The sequence below is a fragment of the Carcharhinus amblyrhynchos genome, chromosome 25 (assembly GCF_965287045.1).
Source record: "Carcharhinus amblyrhynchos chromosome 25, sCarAmb.v2.hapA, whole genome shotgun sequence".
Classification (NCBI taxonomy): domain Eukaryota; kingdom Metazoa; phylum Chordata; class Chondrichthyes; order Carcharhiniformes; family Carcharhinidae; genus Carcharhinus; species Carcharhinus amblyrhynchos.
The window spans coordinates 11,965,668-11,991,427 of NC_137348.1; the positions used below are offsets into that span (position 1 = coordinate 11,965,668).

Genomic DNA, 25,760 nt, shown 5'->3' on the forward strand with positions numbered 1-25,760 from the left:
CTCTCTGCCTCCTATTTGACAACCAATCCTCTATCCACGCTAACACCCTACCCCCAACTCCATGTCCCTCGACCTTCTGCAATAACCTCTTGTGAGGTACTTTGTCAAACGCCTTCTGAAAATCTAGAAAGACCACATCCACCGGCTCTCCTCTATCCACCGCCCTAGACACATCCTCATAGAACTCCAGTAAATTTGTCAGACACGACTTCCCTTTAATGAAACCGTGCTGCGTCTGCTCTATCAAGCAATTCCCTTCAAGATGCCTCGCAATTTCCTCCTTAATGACAGATTCTAACATTTTACCTACCACAGACGTTAAACTAACCGGCCTATAATTCCCTGCCTTTTGCCTGGCACCCTTCTTAAACAACAGCGTAACATTAGCCGTTTTCCAATCATCCGGCACTTCCCCGGAATCCAGCGATGTCTGGAAAATAACCACCAAGGCATCCACTATCACCTCCGCCATTTCTTTCAGAACCCTCGGATGCATTCCATCCGGTCCTGGGGACTTGTCCACAACCAGCCCCTCCAGTCTGTCGAGCTGGGACATTGCTGGGACAAATTAGGAGTACCATCCTACATCTGACCCATGTTAATCTCAAAATTCTCATTCTTTCCCCGTACTGATTTTTATCCTACACCTGACCCATGTTAATATCAAAATTCTCATTCCTTCCCCGTACTGATTTTTAAGAAAAAAATTGCTGCTTTTCGACCACAAATTTTGGATTTATGTTAAATGTAAAATTAATTTCTAATTTTTAGACAAAAATAAAATAGCAAGTTGGAAGATTAAGACCAAGAAGTGGGAGATTACACAGGATGACACAGAACGGAATTTTCCAGTTGTGCTCACCCCAAAACTGGAAATTCCCACCTGAGATCAATGGCCATTTACATGGTCCACAGAATTTTCTGTCCTGCCTACTATGATTCTCGTGGCAGGTGGGACACGAAAATTCCACCCACAGAACTAACAGCACATATTCAGGCCATTCAGCTCAATTTCTCTGTGCCAGTCTTTATGCTTCACGAGTTACCTTTTACCCTGACTACCTGGCACCCAAGTCGACAAGGTTGTTAAGAAGGCGTACACTGTGTTAGCTCTTATTGGTAGAGTGCAGACAGAGATATTGTGGGGGAATATTCCTTATCCCTAGCAAGTGAGGAAGTGGTGTGGGGAGGGAAGAGAAGAGAAAGGGAGGCTGCAATTTAGACAGACTCTGTCTGCAAAGTACTAAATGTGGGCGGCACAGTAGCTAGCACTGCTGCTTCACAGCTCCAGGGTCCTGGGTTTGATTCCTGGCTTGGGTCACTGTCTGTGTGTAGTTTGCACATTCCCCTCGTGTCTACATGGGTTTCCTCCGGGTACTCCGGTTTCCTTCCACAGTCCAAAGATGTGTGGGTTAGGTTGATTGGCCATGCTAAGAAATTGCCCCTTAGTATCCAGGGATGCGTAGGTTAGAGGGATTAGTGGGTATGATATGGGGGTAGGGCCTGGGTGGGATTGTGTTCAGTGCAGACTCGATGGGCCGAAGGGCCTCTTTCTGCACCGTAGGGTTGTATGATCTATGATCTAATTCAAGAGTCCCAATTTCCCATTGATCAAAGGTCCTACACTCATTACTCTCCTCGGTCAATGACCATTGTCCTCTTACCCTTAATGCAGAGACAAAAGTTAACACAAAGGCTGGGAATGTCCTGTCCCACCTGTGGCAGGCAGAATGGAAAATGCTGAGGGGCAGCCAAAAGCTAACTGACTTTGAGCAAGAAATCCTGACCAAAAACAGTGTCCCCTGCTTATTGACCATTCTGCCACTAAAAACAATTTCTCTTTATTTGCTCCATCAATGATGTTAAATATGTCTATTAAATCTCCACATAATCTTCTCCATTCCTTGATGAAGAATGCAAGCTCCTCAGGTGTTTTGCATAATTGAAGTTTCCCCTCCCCAGAATCTATGTAGCAAATTCACTTCAAGTTCCAATAACTTTCCTAAATTTACCATACTTAATTTTTGGAATTTGCCCATGCCATGCATCATTCCTGGCTCACCTAATTTACTTGACATCATCAAATACATGATTTATTTGTTACAGAAAAGCATCTTCAAAGGTTCTGTGCAACTACTGTTCCTCTTACCATGAAGATCACATTTAAGTTTGATCTCATCAACCAGTGGAATCTCTGTTAAAGATGTAGCAGCAAATCCATTTTTAATTGCCCACTCCACCAGTTGTTTTGAGGCTTTTGGGAGATCAGGGATAACTGATGAATTCAATCCTGGCCAAGTTGCATTGATTTCGTGAGACAGCTGAGAAATTATACAATACTGTTACTCAAATCAGATTATCATTTGTGTTTAAATGCCATTACCAATGGCACCCTTCTAACTTTTCATTTTGTCAAACAGTAAGTTGGTTCACTCTTTCAAAAACAACGCACTTCCTTAACAAAATTACTGATTTTGAAATCAATTTTAACTTTTTATTTCCAATGTTGTACGGGAATGAATATAAGAACAGAAAGATAGAGCCAGTTAATGTGCAGCTAGAAAGTGATGGAGATAATGAGACCAGTTCTGGGGCAGGAGGGACCTTAAAGTGGAAAGGGTTGCACTGCAAGGACTGGGAACAGTATGCTCTCCAGGGAGGTTAAATGGTGCTGTTGGGAGAGTTTAAGCTAATTTGGCAATGGGAGGAGAACCATGAAGACACATGATAAAAAAAGAGGAACATGGGTGGCAATTCTGCCACCCTAACACGCAAATCCTTTAGCACGTTGGGCCAGGAGAATTGTACATTCGCTGATTCATGGGATTTGCACATGCATTCCCAATGCGCGTGCATCTCCCAGCGACGGATATCTGGTGCGGTCGGGACCATGCTGGAAACCAGCGGGAACAGCAGATAAGTGATTTTAATCTCATTTGAATGTAACTTAAATGCCACTATCAGGCCCGGAACTGAATTCCCCATGCCCAATAACATCTCCCACCCTGCCAGCACTCCAATGGGGTTTAGAGTAGCTCCCCACTTTCAGAGGACGAGCGGAAGAACCTGCTGGAATGAAAGGGGGTGTCAATCAGGGCCCCCCCAGGGATCAGGTGGCACAGGGTGGTGCTCTTGGGCATGGGCACCATGGTAGTGCCACCCTGTGCTCCCCACCCAAGGGGCAAAGTGCCTATTCCCAGGCAGCACCTTGGCACTGCCCATCAGGTATCAGGCATTGCCAAGTGGCACGACTTAGGGGGCAATTGGTCAGGGCTGGAGGGAGGCCAGTGATTGGGGCAGGCTGCTAGGTTTGTTGGGGGGGGGGGGGGGGGGGGGCACGCGCGCGTGTGGTGTGTGTGTGTGCGCGCGCGCGGTTCTGGAGATCTGGATGGGTGGGGCGGTCGGGGTTGGCCCGGGAGTAGTCATGGGGGCCGCAATCGGGCTGTGAGGGGGGCTGGAGGGGCAGCACTGCTGGGGTCCTGGGCTGGCCAATGATTGAGCTGACCAGCAAACTGTAGACTGACAGTTCGGGGCCAGTACACATGCGCAGAGGCCTGAAACTGTCAGACTCTGGCGTGAATAGGCCCCACCCCCTGAACTTTTAACAATATTCACGATGGTGACCTTTGCACTGCAGTGTGGCAGAGAATCGAGTGTGAACAAGATTATATTATCACAGCAATAATGGAAGTTTGGTTGAAAGGCAGGGATAGAAATTTAACATTTCTAGTAATGGCATATTCAGGAATAACAGAAGAGAAAAAAGGAGTGGGGACTGGTTAGTGGCAATATTAGGCAAAGATACTGTTTCAGCCCTGAGGAGGGTACTGCATTTGAGAGTTCTAAGATAGAACCTATTTAGTTAGAATTATAAAGCAAACTAAGAGCTGGCTGCATATTAGATCACCAAATACAAGGAAAGAGGAGGGACAAAATTTTAAGTTATAGAAAGATGCAAAAACATTTGGGTAGCAATAAAACATTAAATTATCCTAATATAGACCAAAAAAGAGGTGGAAAGACAAGGAAGGAATTCCTTTAATATGTACATTGGTGAGAATTGTCTATAGCAATGTTGGGCATGGTGCATATCAGGAAATTAGAGATGCATGTAACATAGGTAATACAGCAATAATGGGCCACTTCAGTTTGCACAGACTGGGTTAATCAAATCAGCACTCATTCTTTGGAAGAGAAATTCAGGAATGTGACTTCTGGATTGTGTTTTTTGGATTTAGTATTGTGTAATGAAAACGGATTAACTAATAACTTTGCTGTAAAGGAGCACTTGGAAATGTTGGCTATAGTATGGCAGTACTTTGTATTAGACTTGAATGTGTTATAGTTCATTCTGAAACGAAGGCCTTAAATCTGAAAAGAGGAAATTATGAAGGTATGAGGGGCAAGTTGAATTGGGAAAATACATTAATAGATTTGATGGTAGACAGAAAATGACTAGTATTCAAAGAAATACTACATGGTCTACAACAGATATTCATTGCGCTAAGGCACAAACATGCAAAAGGAAAGGCAAATCAACCACAGCTAACAAAAAAAGTTCAAGATTGTAATAGCCAAAGAAGTGGCTAATTTGGATGCCAGAAAAAAAGTGGTAAACCAAAGGATTGGGAGCAATTTAGAACTCAGCAAAGACGGACTAAGAAATGATTAAGAAAGGAAAACAGAGTATTAATATAAACTAGGGAAGAACATGAAAGTTTCTTTAGCTATGTGAAAAGGAAATGATTAGCTCAGACAAATGTGGGTCCATTGCAGGTGGGAACAGGCGGGCTTAAAATGAAGAACAAAGAAATAGCAGGGAAACTAAATCGTTACTTTGCATCTGTCTTCACAAAAGATGATACAGAAATTCTCCCAGAAATACTAGGCAGTCAAGGGGCTTGTGAAACTGAGAAACTAAAGTAAATTCTTAATAAAGAGTTAGTTCTTAAAGTTAACTGGATTGAAGGTTGATGAATTCCCTGGACCAAAAGAGCTTTGTCCCAGCATGTTGGAGGAGGTGGCCAGAGTGGCTAGTGGATGTTTTGGTGTTATATTTCAAAATTCTGTAGATTATGAAAAGGTTCCCATACACCAGGAAGTAGAAAATGTAACCCCACTATTTAAAAAAGGAGGAAGAGGGAAATTAGAGAACTACAAGCATGTTCATTTGATGTCAGTGGTTGGGAAAACGTTAGAACCTACTACAAAGAATGTGATAATAACATAAGAACACAAGAAATAGGAGCAGGAGTAGGCTATCTAGCCCTTCGAGTCTGCCCTGCCATTCAATAAGATCATGGCTGATCTGAAGTGGATCAGTTCCACTTATCCACCTGCTCCCTATAACCCTTAATACCTTATTGATCAGAAATCTATCTACCCGTGACTTAAACATATTCAACGAGGTAGCCTCCACCACTTCAATGGGCAGAGAATTCCAGAGATTCGCCACCCTCTGAGAGAAGACGTTCCTCCTCAACTCTGTTCTAAACTGCCCCCCCTGCCTTATTTTGAGGCTGTGCCCTCTAGTTCTGGTTTCCTTACAAAGTGGAAAGAATCTCTCTACCTCTACCCTATCTAGCCCCTTCATTATCTTGTAAGTCTCTATAAGATCCTCCCTCAGCCTTCTAAACTCCAACGAGTACAGGCCCAATCTACTCCATCTCTCCTCATAAGCTAACCCCCTCATCTCCGGTATCAGCCTGGTGAACCTTCTCTGGACTCCCTCCAAGGCCAAATCTGACATTTAGAAAAAAAGTGGTAAATTTGGGCAGAGTCAATGTGGATTTATGAAAGGTCATGTGTGGCAAACATGTTGGAGTTTTCTGATGATATTACTTGTAGCACTGATAAATGGGAACCAATGGATGTGGTGTATTTGGATTTTCAGAAGCGTTGCATTAAGTCCGACACAGCTGGTTAGCAATTAAAACTACAGTGCGTAGGATGTGGGAAACATACTACCATGGATTGAGAATTGGTTAACAGACAGAAATCAAGGAGTAGGAATAAAGAGATAATTCTTAGAATGGCAGACTGTTGCTAGTGGAATAAGGATCAATGCTAGGTTCGCAGCTGTTTATAATCTATATAAAAATGATGTGGACATGAGGACCAATTGTAATATTTCCTATTTTGCTAATGACACCAAACTGAATGAGAACACTAGTTGTAAAGAGGAGGCGAAAAGGCTTCAAGAGGACTTGTAGACAGGCTAAGTAAATGGGCTGGAATATGACAGATGGAACATAATGCAAACATGTGTGAAGTTAATCATTTTGGCAGAAAAAACAGAAAGGCTGATTATTTATTAAATGGTGAGAGTTTGGGAAGAGCAAATGCCCCTGAAGGACCTGGGTATCCTTGTTCACAGTCACTAAAAGTATTTCTGAAATGAATGGCTATCTATTCAAGATTTGCTTATTAGATATGAATTTTAGGCACAATATATTAAATAATACTAAATATAATTGTTGTACTCTGAGGGACTACTATGCAGCATTTATTTGAAAAAGTGTTTTCTAGAATAAATGTTTCAAATAATTACTGTAACTTTGATATATGACTCTGAAATTGTTTTATTACCTTAAGATGTAAAAATGAAGGAACTTCTCCACCGATGTTCAAGTTTATAGGCTGATTGCTCTGTATAACCAGGAAGACACTATGGCAATTATTCCCTCGTGTAAATTCAACGTCCATGTTAACACTCTTCTTTTCTGAGCTCCTAATTTTGTGATCCCCAAAAAGATTGCTGTCAAGAGTAAAATATTGCATAAACATGTAGAACAAAGAAAAGTACAACGCAGGAATAGGCCCTTCAGCCCTCCAAGCAACGTGCCAATCATGATGCAGTCACTAAATTAAAGACACTTTCTGCCCTTACTTAGTCCGTATCCCTCTATTTCCTCCCTATCCATGTACCCCATCCAGATGCATCTTAAATGATGCTAATGTGCCTGCTTCCACTACCTCCTCTGGCAGCACGTTCCAGGCACCCACCACTGTGTGAAAAACTTGCCCCCTTAAACTCCCCCCCCCCCCCTTGTAATTGACACTTCCACCCTGGGAAAAAGCATCTGACTATTCATCCTGTCTATGCCTCTCATAATTTTGTAGATCTCTATCAGGTCTCCTGTGAGTTTCCATCTTTCCAGTGAAACAATCCTAGTTTATTCAACCTCTCCTCATAGCCAACATCCTCAAGACCAGGCAACATCCTGGGGAACCTTCTTTGCACTCCCTCCAAAGCTTCCACATCCTTCTGGTAGTGTGGTGACCAGAACTACATACAATACTCCAAATGTGGCCTAACCAAGGTTTTATATTGCTGCAACATGATTTCCCAACTCCTGTGCTCCATGCCCCGGCTGAAGAAGGCAAGCACGCCATATGCTTCCTCAATCAACTTGGCCACCTGTGTTGCCACTTTTAGGGAACTGTGGACCGGCATACCCAGATCCCTCTGTATGTTAATGTTCCAAAGAATTCTGCCATTTAGTTTATTTCACACCTAAATTTGATCCTCCAAAATGCATCACCTCTCATTTGTCTGGATTAATCTCCATCTGCCATTTCTGTGCCCAAGTCTCCAATCTATCTGTATTTGTTGTATCATCTGACAATCCCTGGCACTAACAGCAACTCCACCAATCTTCGCGTCATCTGCAAATTTACTAATCAGACCCCCTACATTTTCCTCCAGATCATTTACATATGCTACAAACAACACAGGTCCACTAGCGACAGATCTCCATTCTGAAAAACATCCTTCCACTGTTACTCTGTCTTCTATAACCAAGGCAGTTCTGAATCCATCTAGCCAGCCCATCGTGAATCCTATGTGATTTTAGTTTTTATACCAGTCTGCCATATGGCACCTTGTCAAACACCTTACCAAAATCCATATAAACTACGTCCACAGCCCTTCCCTCATTAATTATCTTTGTCATCTCTTCAAAAAAAAAATCAACATTTTAGTGTTTGACTATACAATAGAAAATTAATTAAAACTAACAAAATTAATCTAGATATGCGAAGTATAATAATAGTACAGCCACTCAAAGCTCAACCTTTCCTGGAAATCTAGATTTAAAAGCTTAAAAGGAGGGATGTAATAATTTTTTACAAATCTAAAAATGTGGACATAATTTTTCATTTGATATGAAAGGGAAGTTACAACGTGAGCTGGATATTAATCACAGAGGAAAAAACAAATTTTTTTTGTCGGATATTGTCATGCTAGTAACATGCTCTCCTTTAATAAATTCTAAAATGTAACTGTGAACTTAACAAGATCACATCAAAGCTGGTAAAGATGAATATGATTTATTGGGTGGAATGAGTTCCTTATTCTGGATTTTCTTCCTGAGATGAAGATGCACTCCTGCCAATTTTCATCCACTAAATGCGGCTCAATCATCGACATAAGGAACACTGTGAAGGAGAATGCAGCATTCTCTGTGAAGCGCAGAGAAACATCTAAGGAGCTGGAAAATGCGACTCAACACTGTTAAGACTGAAATAGTTCATGTTGGGGAAAGGATGAAAACTAAATTGAAAATTGTAAAATCCTGAATGGAGTAAGAAAACATAGGGTGCAGATCACATATATTAAAAAGCAGGACTGCCCATGGAAAAAGCCACAAATAGGATAAGATAGTTTAATACAGAGCAATAATGGTTAATCTGTAGTGAGCACCATCTAGATCACTGTTGGAGTATTGTGTAGTTGTGAGAAACCCAATATAGTAAGCCATAGAAAGGACATTTCATTGACTTAGTAGAATGAAAACAAGGAAAAGAGCATCCAGTTATGAGAGATCTGAAAACCTATAGGTGTATTCACTGGAGTAGAGAATGAAAAGGAAGATGCATCTTGGGAATATCTCTGAGGTTGCTCTGTTGACCACTGGTAACAAAGGATTTGAATTATTATTGTCACATGTATTTACATACAATGAAAAGTATTGTTTCTTGTGCACGATACAGATAAAACATACCGTTCATACAGAAGGAAATGAGAGAGTACAGAATGTAGTGCTACAGTCACAGCTGAGGAGAAAGATCAACTTAATGCAAGGTTAGTCCATTCAAAAGTCTGACAGCAGCAGGGAAGAGGCTGTTCTTGAGTTGGTTGGTATGCAACCTCAGACTTTTGTATTTTATTTTGGGTGGGCAGGTGGTAAATTACTGACTGAGAAGTAATTCCGAATGGAGACTTTCATAACCCCAACTCAGAATAATTAAGGTTTGAAATAAACATGCAAGGTGATCAGTGATAATTGACTTTGTATTCTTGTGTTTTCCAGCTGCTTCTCCCCCCTTAAACCCTCATTAAAAATTCACTTCTTGACAAAGCTTTTTGGCATACCTCCTATTATCTTTCTTCCTGGTTCAGTGTCTAATTTTGTCTGATAAAAGTACAAAGGATGTAATGTATAAGAGGAAGTAAGAAGAATTTACTTGAAAACAGCACTATTAGAATATGGAATGCTTTACCACAATTAGCTCTTGATCCTGAGCCAATCACATTGAGATAGAATCAGAAAAAAAAACAATTGAAGAAGGGAAAAAGGAACAGATTGAGTATATGTTGGTCCTTGTGGAGCCAATTCAAACACAACCAAATGGCCTACTTCAGCATCGTGACTGTGATTATTGACGATCTCATTCAATATTTATTATTATAAGCGTGGACTTTCTTAATCTAATACCTATACTGTTGCTGACATTTTTATAAATGATTATACAAGAACAAAGTTTTTAACAATTTTCTTTCATGGGGACATCAGTGTCACCAGTAAGGCCAGCATTTGCTGCCCATCTCTAATTGTCCTTGAGAAGATGGTGGCGAGCTGCATTTTTGGACCACTGCCATCCATGTAGAGTAAGTATATCCACAGTGTTGTTAGGAATGGAGTTCCAGGATTTTAATCCAGCAACAGTGAGGGACTGGCAAGAAAAAGTTTTGATTCTGGACTATATAACTATACAACCTGCATTTATAATGCACTTCTACTGTAGAAAACTGCTGTGGTCTTATCAGACAAAATTAACCAGAGAGAAAGATGATAGGAGGGATGACAAAAAGCTTCGTCAAGAAGTGAGTTTTTAATTCGGGTTTAAGGGAGGAGAAGCAGCTGGAAAAAACAAGAATACAAAAGTCAATTATCACTAATCACCTTGCATGTTTATTTCAAATCTTAATTATTCTGAGTTGGGGTTATTAAAGTCTCCATTCAGAATTACTTCTCAGTCATTAATTTATCACCTGCACACCCATATCTCATTTCCACAAAAAACATTTTTGGGAGTGCACAGTGTAAGCTATTGTTCAATGGTAGCACTATGGCCCAAGTCAGAATACCATGGATTCATGTCCTACTTCAGTCAATTCAATGTAAAATCTAGTTTGACACTCTAGCATAGGACTGATGGAATGCTGCACTGTTAGAGCTATCACCATATGTCAAGTATTAACATACAAATTAAGAGCAAGAGTAAGCCATTCAGCCACTCAATCCTGCTCCACTATTCAATGAGATCATGGCTGATCTGCTTTCTGCCTATCCCTCATATCCTTCGACTCTCATGTTAATCAAAGTCTATCTGCCTCTGCCTTAAAAAATATTCAATGACCCTGCCTCCACCACTCTCTGGCATGAGTTCCACAGACCCTCAGAGAAAAAAAATTCTTCTCATATCCCATTTAAATTGGAGCCCTCATTTTTAAACTCCATTCTTTAATTCTAGTCTCTTCTTAAAGGGGAGAAATCCTTTCAGTGTCTACCCTGTCAAGTTCCCTCAGGAACTTATAAGTTTCAATAAGATGACCCTTCATTCTAAATTCCAGTGGATACAGCCCAGCCTGTCCAACTTTTCCTCATAATACAACTTCCCCAGCCAGGTATCAGACAGATACATTTTCTCTGAACTGCTTTTACTACATTTATATCCTCTCTTAAATAAGGTGGCCAAAATTATACACAATACACAAGATATGTTCTCACCAACGGCCGTACAACCATATTGAAAATCCCTACTTTTATATTTTACTCCTCTTGCAAAAAAAACATTCTATTTGGCTTCGTAATCACTTGCTGTATTTGCATATAAGTATCTGGGCACCAAAATCCCTCTGTCCCTCAGTTCTCCAATTCCTTGCCATTTAAAAAATATGCTGCATTTCTAATATTTCTGTCAAAGTGGACAAGTTCATATTTTCCCACATTATATTTCATATCAGAAGCTAAACCAAAGTCTCATGTTCCCTCAAGTTAGCATAAAAGATCCTGTTGTATTATTTAAAGAAAAATTGTCCTCTGTCTCTCCAATATTTATCCCTCAATAACATCACTAAAATAGATTACATAGTAATTGTTGCTGTGAAGCTTTGTAAAACGCAAACTGGCTGTCATATTCCCACACAACAACAGTAATTTTTCTTCAAAGATAGTTAATCAGCTCAAAGGTACTTTGGGACAACCTGAGTTTATGACAGACAACATATTTTTTCAAGGAAAGAGAAGGCTGAGGAGTGTCCTAACAGGTCTTTAAATGTATGAAACTGCTTGATAGGGTAGAGGAGATGGGAGGATAACTTAGGCCATAAAGGACCTTTTTCTGAGGTGTTACATGGCCACACAACAGTTGAGAGTAGGGTCCAAGCCATACGCAAGCATACTTTCAAGTGCACTGCGTTATGATCTTGATAGAAACCAGATTCAAGCAAAACAGATCTTAAAATTTGCTCAGCGGTTCCTTGAACAAACTCAGCCACAAAGTCTTTCAAAACTCTCTCTTCCTTATAAACGATTTCAGTTCATCTCTCAAGAGTTAGCCTCATTCTCAGCTGACAGCAACACAACCAACCAGAGTTTAATGGGGACAGTGTTCACCAAAAATAGTCCACGTCTGTAGTATCTCCACATTTTTGTTTTCACAAAAAACTTATTTGGCATTTTTGGCCAGGCCAGCATTTATTTCCCAACTCTAACTCGGCTAGAAAGTATGGTGGTGAACTGTCTTCTTGAACTGCTGCGGTCTGTGTGATGTAGGTGCAGTCAAAGTGGTTAGGAAGAAAGTTCCAAGATTTTGACAACAATGAGGAAACAGTGATATAGTTCCAAGTCAGGCTGGTGTATGGCCTTGAGGGGGAATTTCCAGGTGGTGATGTTCCCATGTATCTGTATTAAGTTCACTCCAAAAAGATGCATTGGCCTTCAAGTTGGTGCAGCAGAGATTCATAAGAATGATAAATGGATTAGCTTTGTATTCCGATGAATATAGAAAATTGAGGGATTATCTAATTGAGAAGTTAAAAGATGATCAAAGGTATGATTTGATAATGAAGACAGAAATATTTCCTCTGGTTGGGGAGATCAGAAAAAGAGGCACAATCCTTATGGGAACAGGATGAATTCAGGCAGCACTTCTTCAAAAGCGCAATCAGGGGCTCTCTCCCCAAAAAGCTAGATCATGATTAGATGCTATACTTCAAAACCTTCTTGGCAAATGTCAAAGTCATTATGCAACCAAATAATGGCAGTACCTTGTGGATAAGTCAGAAATTTCTTAATTGTTGCTGCGGTATATACTACAAAAATTACAAACTCCCCAGCTGGCTAATGAACAATGATATTTATACCAGTTAAATGGCTTATTAGCTGTGGAAAAAATATAAAATAATAACAGATTTATTTGATATTAGAAGCGCTTTTTATTCTTGCAATCTACAGAGGTAAATATTTTTAAAACCCTTTGTTTCCACAATTTTGTTAGTTGGTCATAAATAAGGACAGAACAGGTGTTTCACATTTTTCATTCAAGAGAAAAATTCCTTAAATCAAATTTAATGTAAATTCTCCATTGATTACAATATTTTGTTAGGGCATCTGACCCTAGGTGGCTATTTTACAAAATACTTCACTGCATTCACCTCCATTCAAAACTATATTTGTTTCTGCACTTAAAAATACTCAAGAAGATTTGAGTTAATACATCCAACATGCTCTGTACCTGAAATTGGTGGGAATTAGGTTTATGATATGGATTTGATGAACAACGCGTTGATCAGGTGTCACACAACCCACCAAATCTTCTTGGAGAAGTTTATAATCCTTATAATTTTGAGCACTGATATTAGGCTGATATTCACATTTAGACAGGCCCGTTTCATCTGTTTAAAAAAAATAAGTAAACTTAGTTTTTTTAGACAAAGAGATTCAAGTGCTCACTGTACTTGTGGAGAGAAAAACTTTTAAAAATAAAACATTATTTGAAAGAGAATTATCCTAGAAAGAGCAGTTTTGGTTTTAAAGTAAGTTTTCAAATAAGGAAGAGTTCTAAGCTAAATAAAAAGGGTTTGAAATGCTAACTCAGATGAAGTTGTTAGATGTTTGATCAGAAAATGTGAATAGTGCTTTCCAGTTGAAAAAATAATGGTGGTTAACAATGCACATTGTTATTGACATGCAAATCAACCAGCAAATAACAAGTTGCCATATAATAAGAACTTAAGAATCAGGAGCAGAAGTAGGCCATCTGAACCCTTGAGCCTGTTCATTCAATAAAATGATGGCTGATCTTTTCATGGACTCAACTCCACTTACCTGCCCATTCATTATAACTCTTAATTCCTTTATTGCTCAAAAAATTTTTTACCCTTGCCTTGAAAACATTCAATGAGGTTGCCTCAACAACTTCGCTGGGTAGGGAATTCCACAGATTCACAATCCTTTGGGTGAAGAAGTTCCTCCTCAACTCAGTCCTAAATCGGCTCCCCCTTATTTTGATGCCATGCCTCCTAGTTCTAGTTTCACCTGCCAGTGGAAACAACTTCCCTGCTTCTGTCTTATCCATTCCCTTTATAACGTTACATGTTTCTATAAGATTTCCCCTCATTCTTCTGAATTCCAATGAGTATAGTCTACTTAGTCTCTCCTCATAAGCCAACCATCTCAACTCCAGAATCAACCTTGTGAATTTCCCCCTCACACCCCTTCCAGTGCCAGTGTATCCTCTCAAGTAAGAAGACCAAAACTGCACACAGTACTCCAGGTGTGGCGTCACCTGCATCTTATACAGCTGCAACACAACCTCCCTGTTTTTAAACTCCATCCCTCCAGCAATGAAGGACAAAATTCCATTTGCCTTCTTAATTACCTGCTGCATCTGCAAACCAACCCTTTATGATTCATGCACAAGAGCACCCAGGTGCTTCTGCACAGCAACATTCTACATTTTATTTTGCCATTTAATAATAGTCCATTTTGCTGTTATTCCTACCAAGATGGATGACCTCACATTCACCAACAGCCAGACCCTTGCCCACTCACTTACACTATCCCTTTGCAAGCTTTCAGTGTCCTCTGCACACCTTGCTCTGCCAGTCATCTTAGTGTCACCTACAAATTTTGACACTACACTTGGTCCCCAACTCCAAATCATTTATGTAAATTGTAAACAATTGTGGTCAGAGGACACTGAAAGCTTGCAAAGGGATACAGATCCCTGAGGCACACCACTAGTCACTGATCGCCAACCAGAATAACACCCATTTACCCCCATACTTTGCTTTCTGTTATTTAACCAATTCTCTATCTATGCTAATACATTACCCATAACACTGTGCACCTATATCTTATGCAACAGCCTTTGGTGCGGCACGTTGTCAAATGCCTTCTGGAAATCCAGATACACCATATCCATAGGTTCCTCACTGACTGCCACACACTTAATGGTCTCAAAGAATTCCACTAAATTAGTCAAACATGACGTGCCCTTCATGAACCCATGCTGTGTCTTCTCAATGGGACAATTTATATCCAGGTGTCTTGCTACTTCTTCTTTGATGATAGATTCAAGCATTTTTCTTACTACAGAAGTTAAGCCAACCAGCCTATAGTTAGCCGCTTTTTGTCTCCCTTCTTTATTAAACAGTAGCATCACATTTGCTGTTTTCCAATCTGTGGGGACCACCCCAGAGTCCAGTGAATTTTGGTAAATTACCACTAGTGCATTTGTTATTCCCCCACCGCACCCCCCCCCCCCGCCCCCATCTCTTTTAGTACCCTGGGCTGCATTCCATCAGGGCCAGGAGACTTGTCTACCTTTAGCCTCATTAGCTTGCCCAACACTACCTCTTTCATGACAATGATAGTTTCCAGGTCTTCATCTGCCATAGCCTTCGTGTCCTCAATTTTTGGCATTTTTTTGTGTCTTCCACTGTGAAGACTGACACAAAATACCTGATCAAGGCTTTGGCCATTTCCTGATATTACATCTCCCTTCTCATCCGCTAAAGGACCAATGTTTACTTTAGCCACTGTTTTTTATTTTATATATCTGTAGAAACTTCTGCTATCTATTTTGTTCTGAGCTAGTTTACTCTCATAATCCAAATTACTTTATAGCTTTTTTTGTGGCTTTCTGTTGACTTTTAAAGATTTCCCAATTCTCTAGTTTCCTACTAATCACTGCCACTTTGTATGCATTTTCTTTCAATTTGATACCCTCCTTTATTTCCTTAGATATTCATGACTGATTATCTCTTTTCCTATAGTTCTTCTTTATCACTGGTATATACTTTTGCTGACCACAATGAAAAATCATCTTGAAAGTCATCCACAGTTCCTCAATTGTCGCACTATAAAATTTTTGCTCCAAGTCTACTTTAACCAATTCTTCCCTCATCCCATTGTAGTCTCCTTTATTTAAGCACAAGACACTGATATTGGATTTTACATTCTCACAATCCATCTGTATTTTAAATTCAATCATACTGTGATCATTTCTTCTGAGAGGATCCCTAACTGTAAGATCATTAGTTATTCCTGTCTCATTACATAGGACCAGATCTAGGATAGCTTGCTCCTCCGTAGGTTCCATTACAAATGTTCAAGAAAACTATCGCGAATATATTCTATGAACTTCTCCTCAAGACTGTCTTGACTGACCTGGTTTGACCAATGTGTAGATTAAAATCCCCCATGATAATTGCTTTTTTACATGTATCAATTACTTCTTTGTTTATTGCTTGCCCCCCCCATGATGTTACTATTTGGTGGCCTATAGACTATACCTATCAGTGACTTTTTCTCCTTACTAATTCTTACTTCCATCCAAATGGCTTCAACCTCTTTTTTCCCCATAGAATCTATACCATCTCTCACTACCGCCCTGATGTCAACGTTAAATATCCATCTCCCTTACCTTCCTATCTGTCCTTCTGAACAGTCTGATACCCCTTGATATTCAACCCCCATTCATGACCATCTTGCAATCATGTCTCTGTAATGGCCACCAAATCATACTCATTCGTGATGATTTGTCCTGTCAACTCATTTACCTTGCTTCAAATGCTACAAGCATTCAGATAAAGTGCCCTTATGCTAGTTTTTGTACCTTCTTTTTGAATCCTAACACTCCATTATAACAACTCCTGAGTTCTCCTTCCTGTTACCTTTTTTCCTGATTTTCAATGTAGTTGAAACTTCCCCCGCACCCCCTGCCACATGCAAACTTGTTGCTTTGCTTTTCATTAACCACTATACTTCCCACGATTTTACTCTTCCCTTCCCCCAACTTGCTAGTTTAAAGTCCTTGTGACCTCCTTATTTATCCTTTTTGCTAGAATACTGGTCTCAGATCAGTTCAGCTGAAGACTGTCCCAAGGTACAGATCCCTCCTGCTCCAATACAGATGCTGATGCCCTACGAAATTGCAAATGTTGACCACACAACTTTTAGCCTAAAAAAAATTTTTGTTTTTACTTACCTCATAAAAGTTGAAACTGGCTTATCTGGAATCAAAGTCTAAAATTTATTCCATTGTGATGACTTTTTTTTGTTGACTTTGCACGTGCCCAAATTAGGCATGCATGTCAATCCTGCAAATGTTATCCATGTAAAAGTCAACCCATGATTTTTGGTTAAAACATTCCAAAATTTGACTTTTATACTTGTGTATATTTTTCACATGCAAGTCCCAGACAAGGGCATTATAATACCAGTTCCATATTTCCAGTATTTTCTGTTTATATGTATTTAAAATATGGATCCACAGGATTATAAAGAAAATGCCTCACTTTAGTATTCGGATCTTTTTAAACATTTGACTTTTATTTGTTACCAGAATGATAACTGTATAAAGCTGCAACTTTGATACTTCCAACGTTTTTATCCCAGGTATCAGAAGACAAATTACATATGCCTATTTAAATCAAATATCTACCTTCTCTCAGTTCTATCGTTATTCCTGCAGAATTTTCAAACTTAACAAAACTGTTGATCGAGTTGCAATTTTTCATCGCTGACTTCAATTCTGGATTTTTAAGTGTCCTTACTTCGTGTGGAAGCACAAGGGTTTTTGTAGAGCCCTGCAAAACAAAGAATTTTTATCAATTAGAGTAACCACTTTAAAATAACCTATTTTGAATCTTTCTTATTGGTAAGTTTCATATAATAATGCTACCTGCTAAACTGAATTATGAATAGACCTTTTATTTCACAAACACATTAAATATAATTTTATAGCAGGAACCTTGGTATGTCTTGACAGAATATATTGTCATAATATATTTGGGGTGATATTCATTAGCCATTATTTATAACAAAATAATTTTAACATAATTAATTGGCAATTTCTAACAAAATCAGCAACATTGCTGTTTTGATTCCACTATCATTATTAAAAGATTGTGTCTAGAGAGTATTTTCTCTGTGTGTTGTGAGACTTCTTACTGTACGTGCAGATTTAACATTACAACTATTTTTAAAGGATAATATTCCCATATTTAAATATATACTAACACATCTGTTAATTAATCTCAAATTCTGACACACATCTGAAAGGGGAAGAACGAGCGAGAAAGCAGGCCTGTGTGTGCATGCCAGGATGGGGGAGCAGAGAAAAGAGTAGCAGATGGAAAGAGAGGGGAGAAATAGGACTCAATGCATGCCTGAAAATAACTGATTTATGTGCAAAGTAGTACATGTGTATTTCCAGAACTGTGTATTTTGGATTTGCAGCATTTGATTTATAATTTTCACTACTTAATGTGATTAATTTACTGAATTAAATTAATTTTAGTTATATTTTAAGATTAGCTTTAAGATATATAACTTCACTTACATATTATCTAATGTAAACTATTTTATGTATGTTACATGTAACTGTAATATAGGCAATCCCCCATTAAAGCACATTTTAATAGTGCGTTTTCATTTTAGCATGGTTTGTAAATAATCAAAGTTACCTGAATGGTTCTGCCACCATTTTCATTTTAACCTAGTTAGTTGGAACACAGCAAGAACTGTATTGTAACTGTACGTGCTTAATTTTTTTTTAAACACATCACTGCTTTGCTTGCTGCCTCTCCTGATCAGCAACCACTTCCCTTCCCAGAAGGAAAAATAAAACAGTAATATGGGGAAATAAGAACACTAGTCTTTAAAGTGGAACACCAGTAAATCAGGGAAATAAAAATACTGGTCCAAAGTGCTTTCTCCTTCCTGAGTCTCTTATTTTCCTCAATCGCTCCTGCTTGTTGCTTTTCTCAAGCCCTAGGAGGAAACAGTGACGGTGTTGGGAGAGAGGTGGCGAGTGGAAGGGCCTGAACAGGAGGGAGTGAGAAAGATGCAGAGAAGGGCAGCATGGGTGGAAGTGAGAGAGTGAGGAGAGGGAAGCAACAAGTGCAAAGTAGCAAGCTGGAGGGAACCAGAAGGGCAGTGAGTGGAAGGAAGTGCGTGGGAAGGTGAGAAAGAAGCTGATTATTAATAGTTGCAAGTTAGTAAGAGCAGAAAATTGAGAGAGGACTTTTGAGACAATTAAGTTCAAGTTAGGTTTATAAATATAAAAATTACATGTCAAAGACATTCATTCATTTATGCTCTACCCAAAGCCATTTCCTCATCAGCTTTCTGTCAGTGATCGTTTTCAACTGCTTTCAATTCTCAAAGGCAGGGTAAAAAGACAGGTCCCAAATCTACCTCAGCCAGAACTAGAATCAAACCTGTGCTGTTGGTGTAATTCGAACCTCACACCAACCACCCAGCTGGCTGACTTAACCGTCTGCTGTCAGGACCATAACCAACCCTTATTACAAAGTTTCTTATGGAAAGATGATTTTGATTTGTTATTTTGTTTGTTTAGCAAGTCACTCTGTAGGAACATATTGGGAGTGCTCAACAAGGAATGGCTATGTACATTTCAAAAAAGTTGAAGAGAGACATGTGTATGTACAAACAGAAGGAAAAGGAACCATCAGCCTGTCAAATTTAAATAATATTAATCACCCTGTGGTTGTTAGGCAATAGTGCTATCTTGAAATCTATTAGTTTCTAAAACAGGATAAAAGGTCATAAATTACTCTTGTAAAACAACCATAATTATTCACTGTCCAAGTGAATGATTTAGAATTGTTACTTGGGAGTAATGATTTAGGACATAAAATAAGCAGTGAGCCGACCTTAAGGTGCCATCCCCCAGTGTTGATCGTTGTTATGTAGACGTATTAAGAGGGCTGCATTTAGTGACTAACAGACTATTTATTCTTAGATGCAATTAGAAAAAAATGTTTATTTTCATTACAACCCCCTCAAGTCTCCGCTGAACATTTTGGAGCCAAACGTCTTCCTAAACTTCCTCAAGTAGGACAGGAAGCAGGACCTTTTTGAACTTTTGTGCGTCAGCAGCTAAAATCTAAACTTTTGAAGGCCTTTTGATGGCCCAAGGCCATGACAACATAATTACTGTAAGGATATTAGGTGTTGGTTTCTAGATTTGCTGACTAAATGTCATTATTTTGCAATAGTATCATACACACTAAAATATATTGTAGTTTTACCACATAAACACAAGCAAAAATATCCTACTTGCTAGTCAGTGTAACAAAGAAAATGTTCAGATTAATTCCTTAACTTTTGTCTGCCTGTAATTTTCACAATTCCCAAATGTTTCAAATATGACATACTGAAAGTTTAACACAGTTAATTTTTTTGTCATTTTTTTAAAATTCGTTTTTATGGGATGTGGGCATCATTGACTGGGTTGGCATTTATTGCCCATCTCCAACTGCCCTCCATTTCAGACAGCATTAGAGAGTCAACCACATTGCTGTGGGTCTGGAGTCACATGTAGGCCACACAGGTAAGGATGGCAGATTTCCTTCCCTAAAGGACATCAGTGAACCAAATGGGTTTTTACAACAATCAACAATGGTTTCACGATCATTAATAGGCTCTTAATTCCAGATTTTTATTGAATTTAAATTTAACCATCTGCCATGGTAGGATTCAAACCCAGGTGCCCAGAGCATTACCCTGGGTCCCTGGATTGCTAGTTCAGTGACAATTCCATTGTGCTACTGCCTCCCAATAGTGTTTGTGGGATGCAGACATTGCTGGCAATGCCAACATATATCGTCCACCTTTAATTGCCCTTGAGAAAGTGATAGTGAACAGCCTTATTGAACCCCGCAGTCGACATGGTGTGGTGATACCAAAAGTACTGTTATGTAGGAAGTTCCAGGAATTTGACCCAACGTTGTTGAAGGGATTTGATATTTTTCAAAATTAGATGGTGTGCAACTTGGAGGGTAGCTTGCCACTGGTGGTGTTCCACTCAACTGCTTCCGATGCTCATCCAGGCAGTATAAGTTGTTGATTTGGAAGATGCAGTTGAAGGATCTTTGATAAGTTGCTGCTGTACACTTCGTAGATGGTACACCCTGCTGCCACAGTGCACTGGTATTGGACAGTGAACACTTAGTGGTAATGAAGTGTAAATCAAGTAGTCTGCTTTGCCCATGATGGTGTTGGGTTTTGAGTGTTACTGGAGCTGCATCATCTAGGCAAATAACGTATTCCATTAAATACAGGACTTGTGCCTTGTAGACGTTAGAAAGACTTTAGGAAATCAGGAGGTAAGTTAATTGCCACAAAATACAGAATTACAGTTATTATAGTATCCCACCCACAGAGTAATAGACAATAATTCCTCAAAGTATATAAAACTGGATGTACTAATTGTGCATGTTGGCGTTCTCTTAGATCTTCCCAGCAAAACGCCTATTTAAATGTGGCTGAAAATTTAAGATTTAGATCGCAAAAATTGAAATTGATTTCTGATGATCAGGAGCATCATTTCAATCCTTTCTAAATTTATGCGTTACAGATTGCTACATTGTCAACATCATCACATTTTGGTAATTAACTTTTGGAATTAGGATTAAATCACTTCATCAGGTGAGATATGGTAGGACTTTGTAACAAAAGCTTTGTATTATTAGCTGATAATGAATATTCTACATTCATTACTGCCATTAAATCTATGCATCATTCTTGGTCACTTTAAATCATCACATTACTCCCTTGAAGTTAGTTGAATCATTGGAAGCATTTGCAAATTGATTAACAATCTCATAAGGTTGAATCTTCAAAGGGTTGCAAAGATGGGTGAGCCCACAAATTCATGCTACTTTCTGGTGTTCCACTCCACAGCCATGGTACTGCCGATGAACAATGTTTGTGCAAGTTACAATAGGGAACAATAGTGATGGCTATCTGCCCGCCAGCAAAAGATAGCCAGTTATCAAGGGAACTGTCAGAAGAGTTAGGATACCAGCCGGTGTTACCTACTGGATGGGTAGGTTCCAGATTGGAACCCTGGCTCGGAAGACCACAAAGTTTCACTTTTTTTTAAAGAAAACACGGAGGAACAGGGTCACAGGACACCCAATTAGTTTTAAAAACAGGGAAAAACATTCATTAACCATGAAAAGTCTGATTATAATGCAATAGTGCATCATTCCCGTTTATCTTCAAAGATGTACACAGATTTCAAGGATAGTACCCCAGTCTGGAACCAAATTGCTGATGCCACTCAATTGACCTTCCATTGATCTTGTCTCAAATTCCCTCCAAATGATTATAACGCAAGTGTTTCAAACCTCCACGCTCAAAAATACACACTTTAAAATCTTCTGTCAAACAATGCCTTTCATCATCAGCTGTTTTAAGCAAGAATCTACCTCCAAGTATTCTAACTATCTTTTCAAACAAAACTTCTTCTCTACTGTTTTAACAAAGTTCCACCTCCAGGTTTTCCAACTCTCCTTTCAGGTTCCTCTGTCTTGAATGTTTTTACAGAATTACAGACAGTTATTACTGTATCCCACCCACAGAGTAATAGGCAATAATTCCTCAAAATATATAAAACTGGATGTACTATCTAGCCACCGATTGTTCCACAATTATTTCAAGTAACATTTCACAAGCAGTAGTAAGATATCACCAATCTTAGAACCACTCCAGATAGCTTTCTGGCTTCTCACTAGCCAACTACCTTATAGCTCTGTCTGTCTTCACTGAACAATAGCCTGTTCAATTTCCAGTTCCTCTTTGTTCTTTAACTTCATACTTCTTGGAGACTTCTTTTCTCTAATTCCCTTATTCCATGGTGTGGCTTTTCTTCTCATGGAGCTGAAAGAGAGGTTCCCTCTAGCTGCAAAAGTTGGCTCCCAATCTTAAAAAAAAATCTTTTCCCTTAAAGTGCACCTGATTGTTAAGCAACACCTCTTCTCTTCTCCAAGTTTTAATTCACTTTTCACACCATAAGCTTTCTCAGCACAACAGAAACACAGCTTTTACTAAAACCAAAATTCCCTTCCATGCCAAAGCTTTTATTTAATATGAATCTAATTAGAATGTTACCTTATCCTACATTAAAACACTAAGTTGAACCAACCTAAATATATACCTAATTTATTATATTTAATATTGGTAAATAATAATAATAAAGATTTAATAATAGAGCACTTAAAACTACCTCTGCTTTCCGGACAGAAGCCATAGCAATTCTTCAAACAGCAGGTGGACTACACAATGAGGTCCATCCACCACAGTTGCCACAGGACCACAGCTCCTAACTGGCAGTGAGTCAGCTAACGTTTCAGTGTTTGTGGATGCTCTTTGGCCATCCAGCCTTGGGAAAGCACATTCTGTCATTGATTGGAATTGGCTCCTGCAGACAGTCTCTTAATTAACTGCCCCATCTGAGTGCTGGTGCCAGCATGTGCAAATTCTTGAGCCACATTGTCTCCCTGTGGCAGAATCAGCAGGAACAACAATTCAAAAATCACAGACCCTAAACTGAACATTACTGTAATCAAATTTCATACTAGATGGTCAGGATGGTGCTTTGATCACCCACAACCTATGTGATTAAGGCTCACCACCAGATACAAGTGTGTCAAACCAAGGTTCAGAACCAGAACTTGGGTTTCCACTCTCCTGTGGAATATGGAGTGGATTTCAAAGCTCTGCCAAAGGCCACTGACTCATTTTTTAATTACTGTTGGTAATGAATGCAGATGAAAGGTAGATGCATTAATTTTGCATTCTCTTTGTTTTGATATTTGTCTGCTTCTGTAACTTTACCGAAAAATATTTGTGCCCACTCCAACCTCTCAGTACACTTCAATGTATCGATATGAATACCAATTTTACTCTTTAAAATTAATTCATGGGTTGTGGCCGAATTACCCTCAAGTGGCTTGCTGGGCCATTTCAGAGGGCATTTAAAAGTCAACCACATTGTTGTGGATCTGGCGACACCTGTACGCCAGACCAGTTAAGACCAGCAGTTTTTCTTCTCTAAAGGAGCTAAACTTCACTAAAGAACATACGTGAACCAAATGAGTTTTTATAACAATGGGTTCATGATTTCTATAGACTTTTAATTCCAGATTTTTATCGAATTCAAATTTCACCATCTGGTGAAGCTGGGTCCCCAGAAGATTACCCTGGATCTCTAGATTATTAGTCCAGTGATAAACCACTATACCATGGATTCACCTTCGGTTCTACTTGAACTATAACATTTATTCCCTCTATTGAACTGTTAATGAAGTTTGCTGTCTAATTCTAAATGCTCACTTATATTTAAAAAAATGACAAAGTAGCCTTCTGACATCTGACCACAGTTAATTTCCTCTTTTTAGGAGAATAGTTTATTATTAAAAAATATCCTCTGTGATGCTCAGAGTGATATTAAAGCTCATCACAAATGTATTTTTAACTACAAGCAACAAACACCCTTATTAAAATTGCAAATAAATGTTTTTATTGTACTCTTAAACTAATAATTTCATGTTTTCTACTTAAAAACCCAAAACACACTTTAATTAGTTTTGTTATACCACAGTACAAAGCAACATTTAGATTTGTGCTAACAGTTATTTTTTAAAAATCAAATCACAATTATTGTTCTTCATTCCATAGCAGACCATTTTACATTATAAATTTTGCAAAGATGCCGGTCACTGAGATCACAGACACTGCCACTCACCCACTGCCCTGACTCCTTCCTGTATAGTAGTCTACACCAAAAAAGGCGTCAGTTATAAACAATGAGATTCCATAGTCCAGGAATGTTGCCAGCAGCGGGATGAAACAGAAGGAACATGACATAAGACAAGGAAGCACTTTATAGGTTTGCTTGATGACAAAGTTTCCAGGAAAATAAATATGGGGTACAGTACTACAGTGGTTATTACTGGAGTAAACAGAGGCTTGGACTAATAATCCAGAGAATGGTCCAGACGTATGAATTTTATTTTTTTTCAAACGAAGCGGAAGTCATAAACTGGCTGTTCATCCGGCAGTAATGATACTTCAGTTGCAAGAAATAAAAGAACTAACTTCAAAAAGTAAATCAAATAAAAACATTTAATAAAGGAACACCATTACACCAACACTCAGGTCATGGCCTGGGTCACACAAGCCCCTCATAATTCCTATCTGATTTCTATTTATACCAGGCCAGCTGACCACTGCATCATTTTGCTATTGGTTACATTGTCTACTGGGTCAGCCGACCTTCACAGCTTGTTATCATTGGTTACATTCTAACACTGGCTATCAATATAAAATGTTGAATTGTTATAAAAACCAAACTGAATCATCAATGTCTGTTATGGAAGTAAACATGCCCATTTTACCTGATGTAGCTTGTGTGTGACTTCAGTTTTGCATCAATGTGATAGACTCTTAACTGTTATCTGAAGTGACCTAGCAAACTCAATAGTGTAACAATATGGGTAAAGAGAAGCAGAGTGGGAAAGGAAGGGTCAGAGAATTCAACATTAACTGTGCAGTAAATATGGTCAAAAAGATAATGTTAGTTTAAAAAACTAAATTAAAAGTTCTTCATCTGAATGCACAAGCCATCTGCAATAAGGTAGATATACTAGCGGCATAAATAGAGGCAAATCATCTTTACGGAGATGTGACACAAGGTGATCAAGATTGAGAACTAAATACTCCCAGGTACATGATATTTCAAAAAGACAAACAGAATGGCAGAGGAGGATGAATAGCCCTGGTCGTAAAGAATGACAGGAGAACATCAGTGAGAAACACTTTGGGCTCAGAAGATCATGAAGCAGAATCAGTATGAGTAGAAATGAGGAACAGCAGGAATCAGAAAAGGCTGTTGGGAGTAATTTGTAACTTCCATGGATTGCCACCTTGACATCGTAGAGAGGCATGTGCACTTGGATCTCCCAAGTGGTGCTGTTGAGAATGCCTTATTCTTGGTAGGACCACCCATAGTGGCAAGATAGGGAGGATGGTGGAAGTGTCAGACAGTACAAAAAGTCCTCAAATGTAGAACAGACAAAGGATGATTGTACATCTGACTGCAAAGGTGGAAAGCAGGTTGCAGGGGAAATGTGGTTCTGATCACAAAGGTTT

General features: G+C 39.1%; 1 protein-coding gene across 2 annotated transcripts in view; it reads right to left on the bottom strand.

Annotated features, from left to right (window-relative positions):
- LOC145358334 (transforming growth factor beta receptor type 3-like) overlaps positions 1 to 25,760 on the bottom strand; it is a 119,127-nt gene that overhangs the window by 34,190 nt on the left and 59,177 nt on the right. For both annotated transcript variants that reach the window (XM_080212272.1, XM_080212271.1), the window contains exons 5-8: positions 17,239 to 17,383; positions 13,024 to 13,183; positions 6,589 to 6,757; positions 2,150 to 2,321 (exon numbers count right to left, since the gene is read on the bottom strand). In XM_080212272.1, coding sequence (XP_080068398.1) covers positions 2,150 to 2,321; positions 6,589 to 6,757; positions 13,024 to 13,183; positions 17,239 to 17,383 — 646 coding nt within the window. The remainder of the gene's footprint in view (positions 1 to 2,149; positions 2,322 to 6,588; positions 6,758 to 13,023; positions 13,184 to 17,238; positions 17,384 to 25,760) is intronic.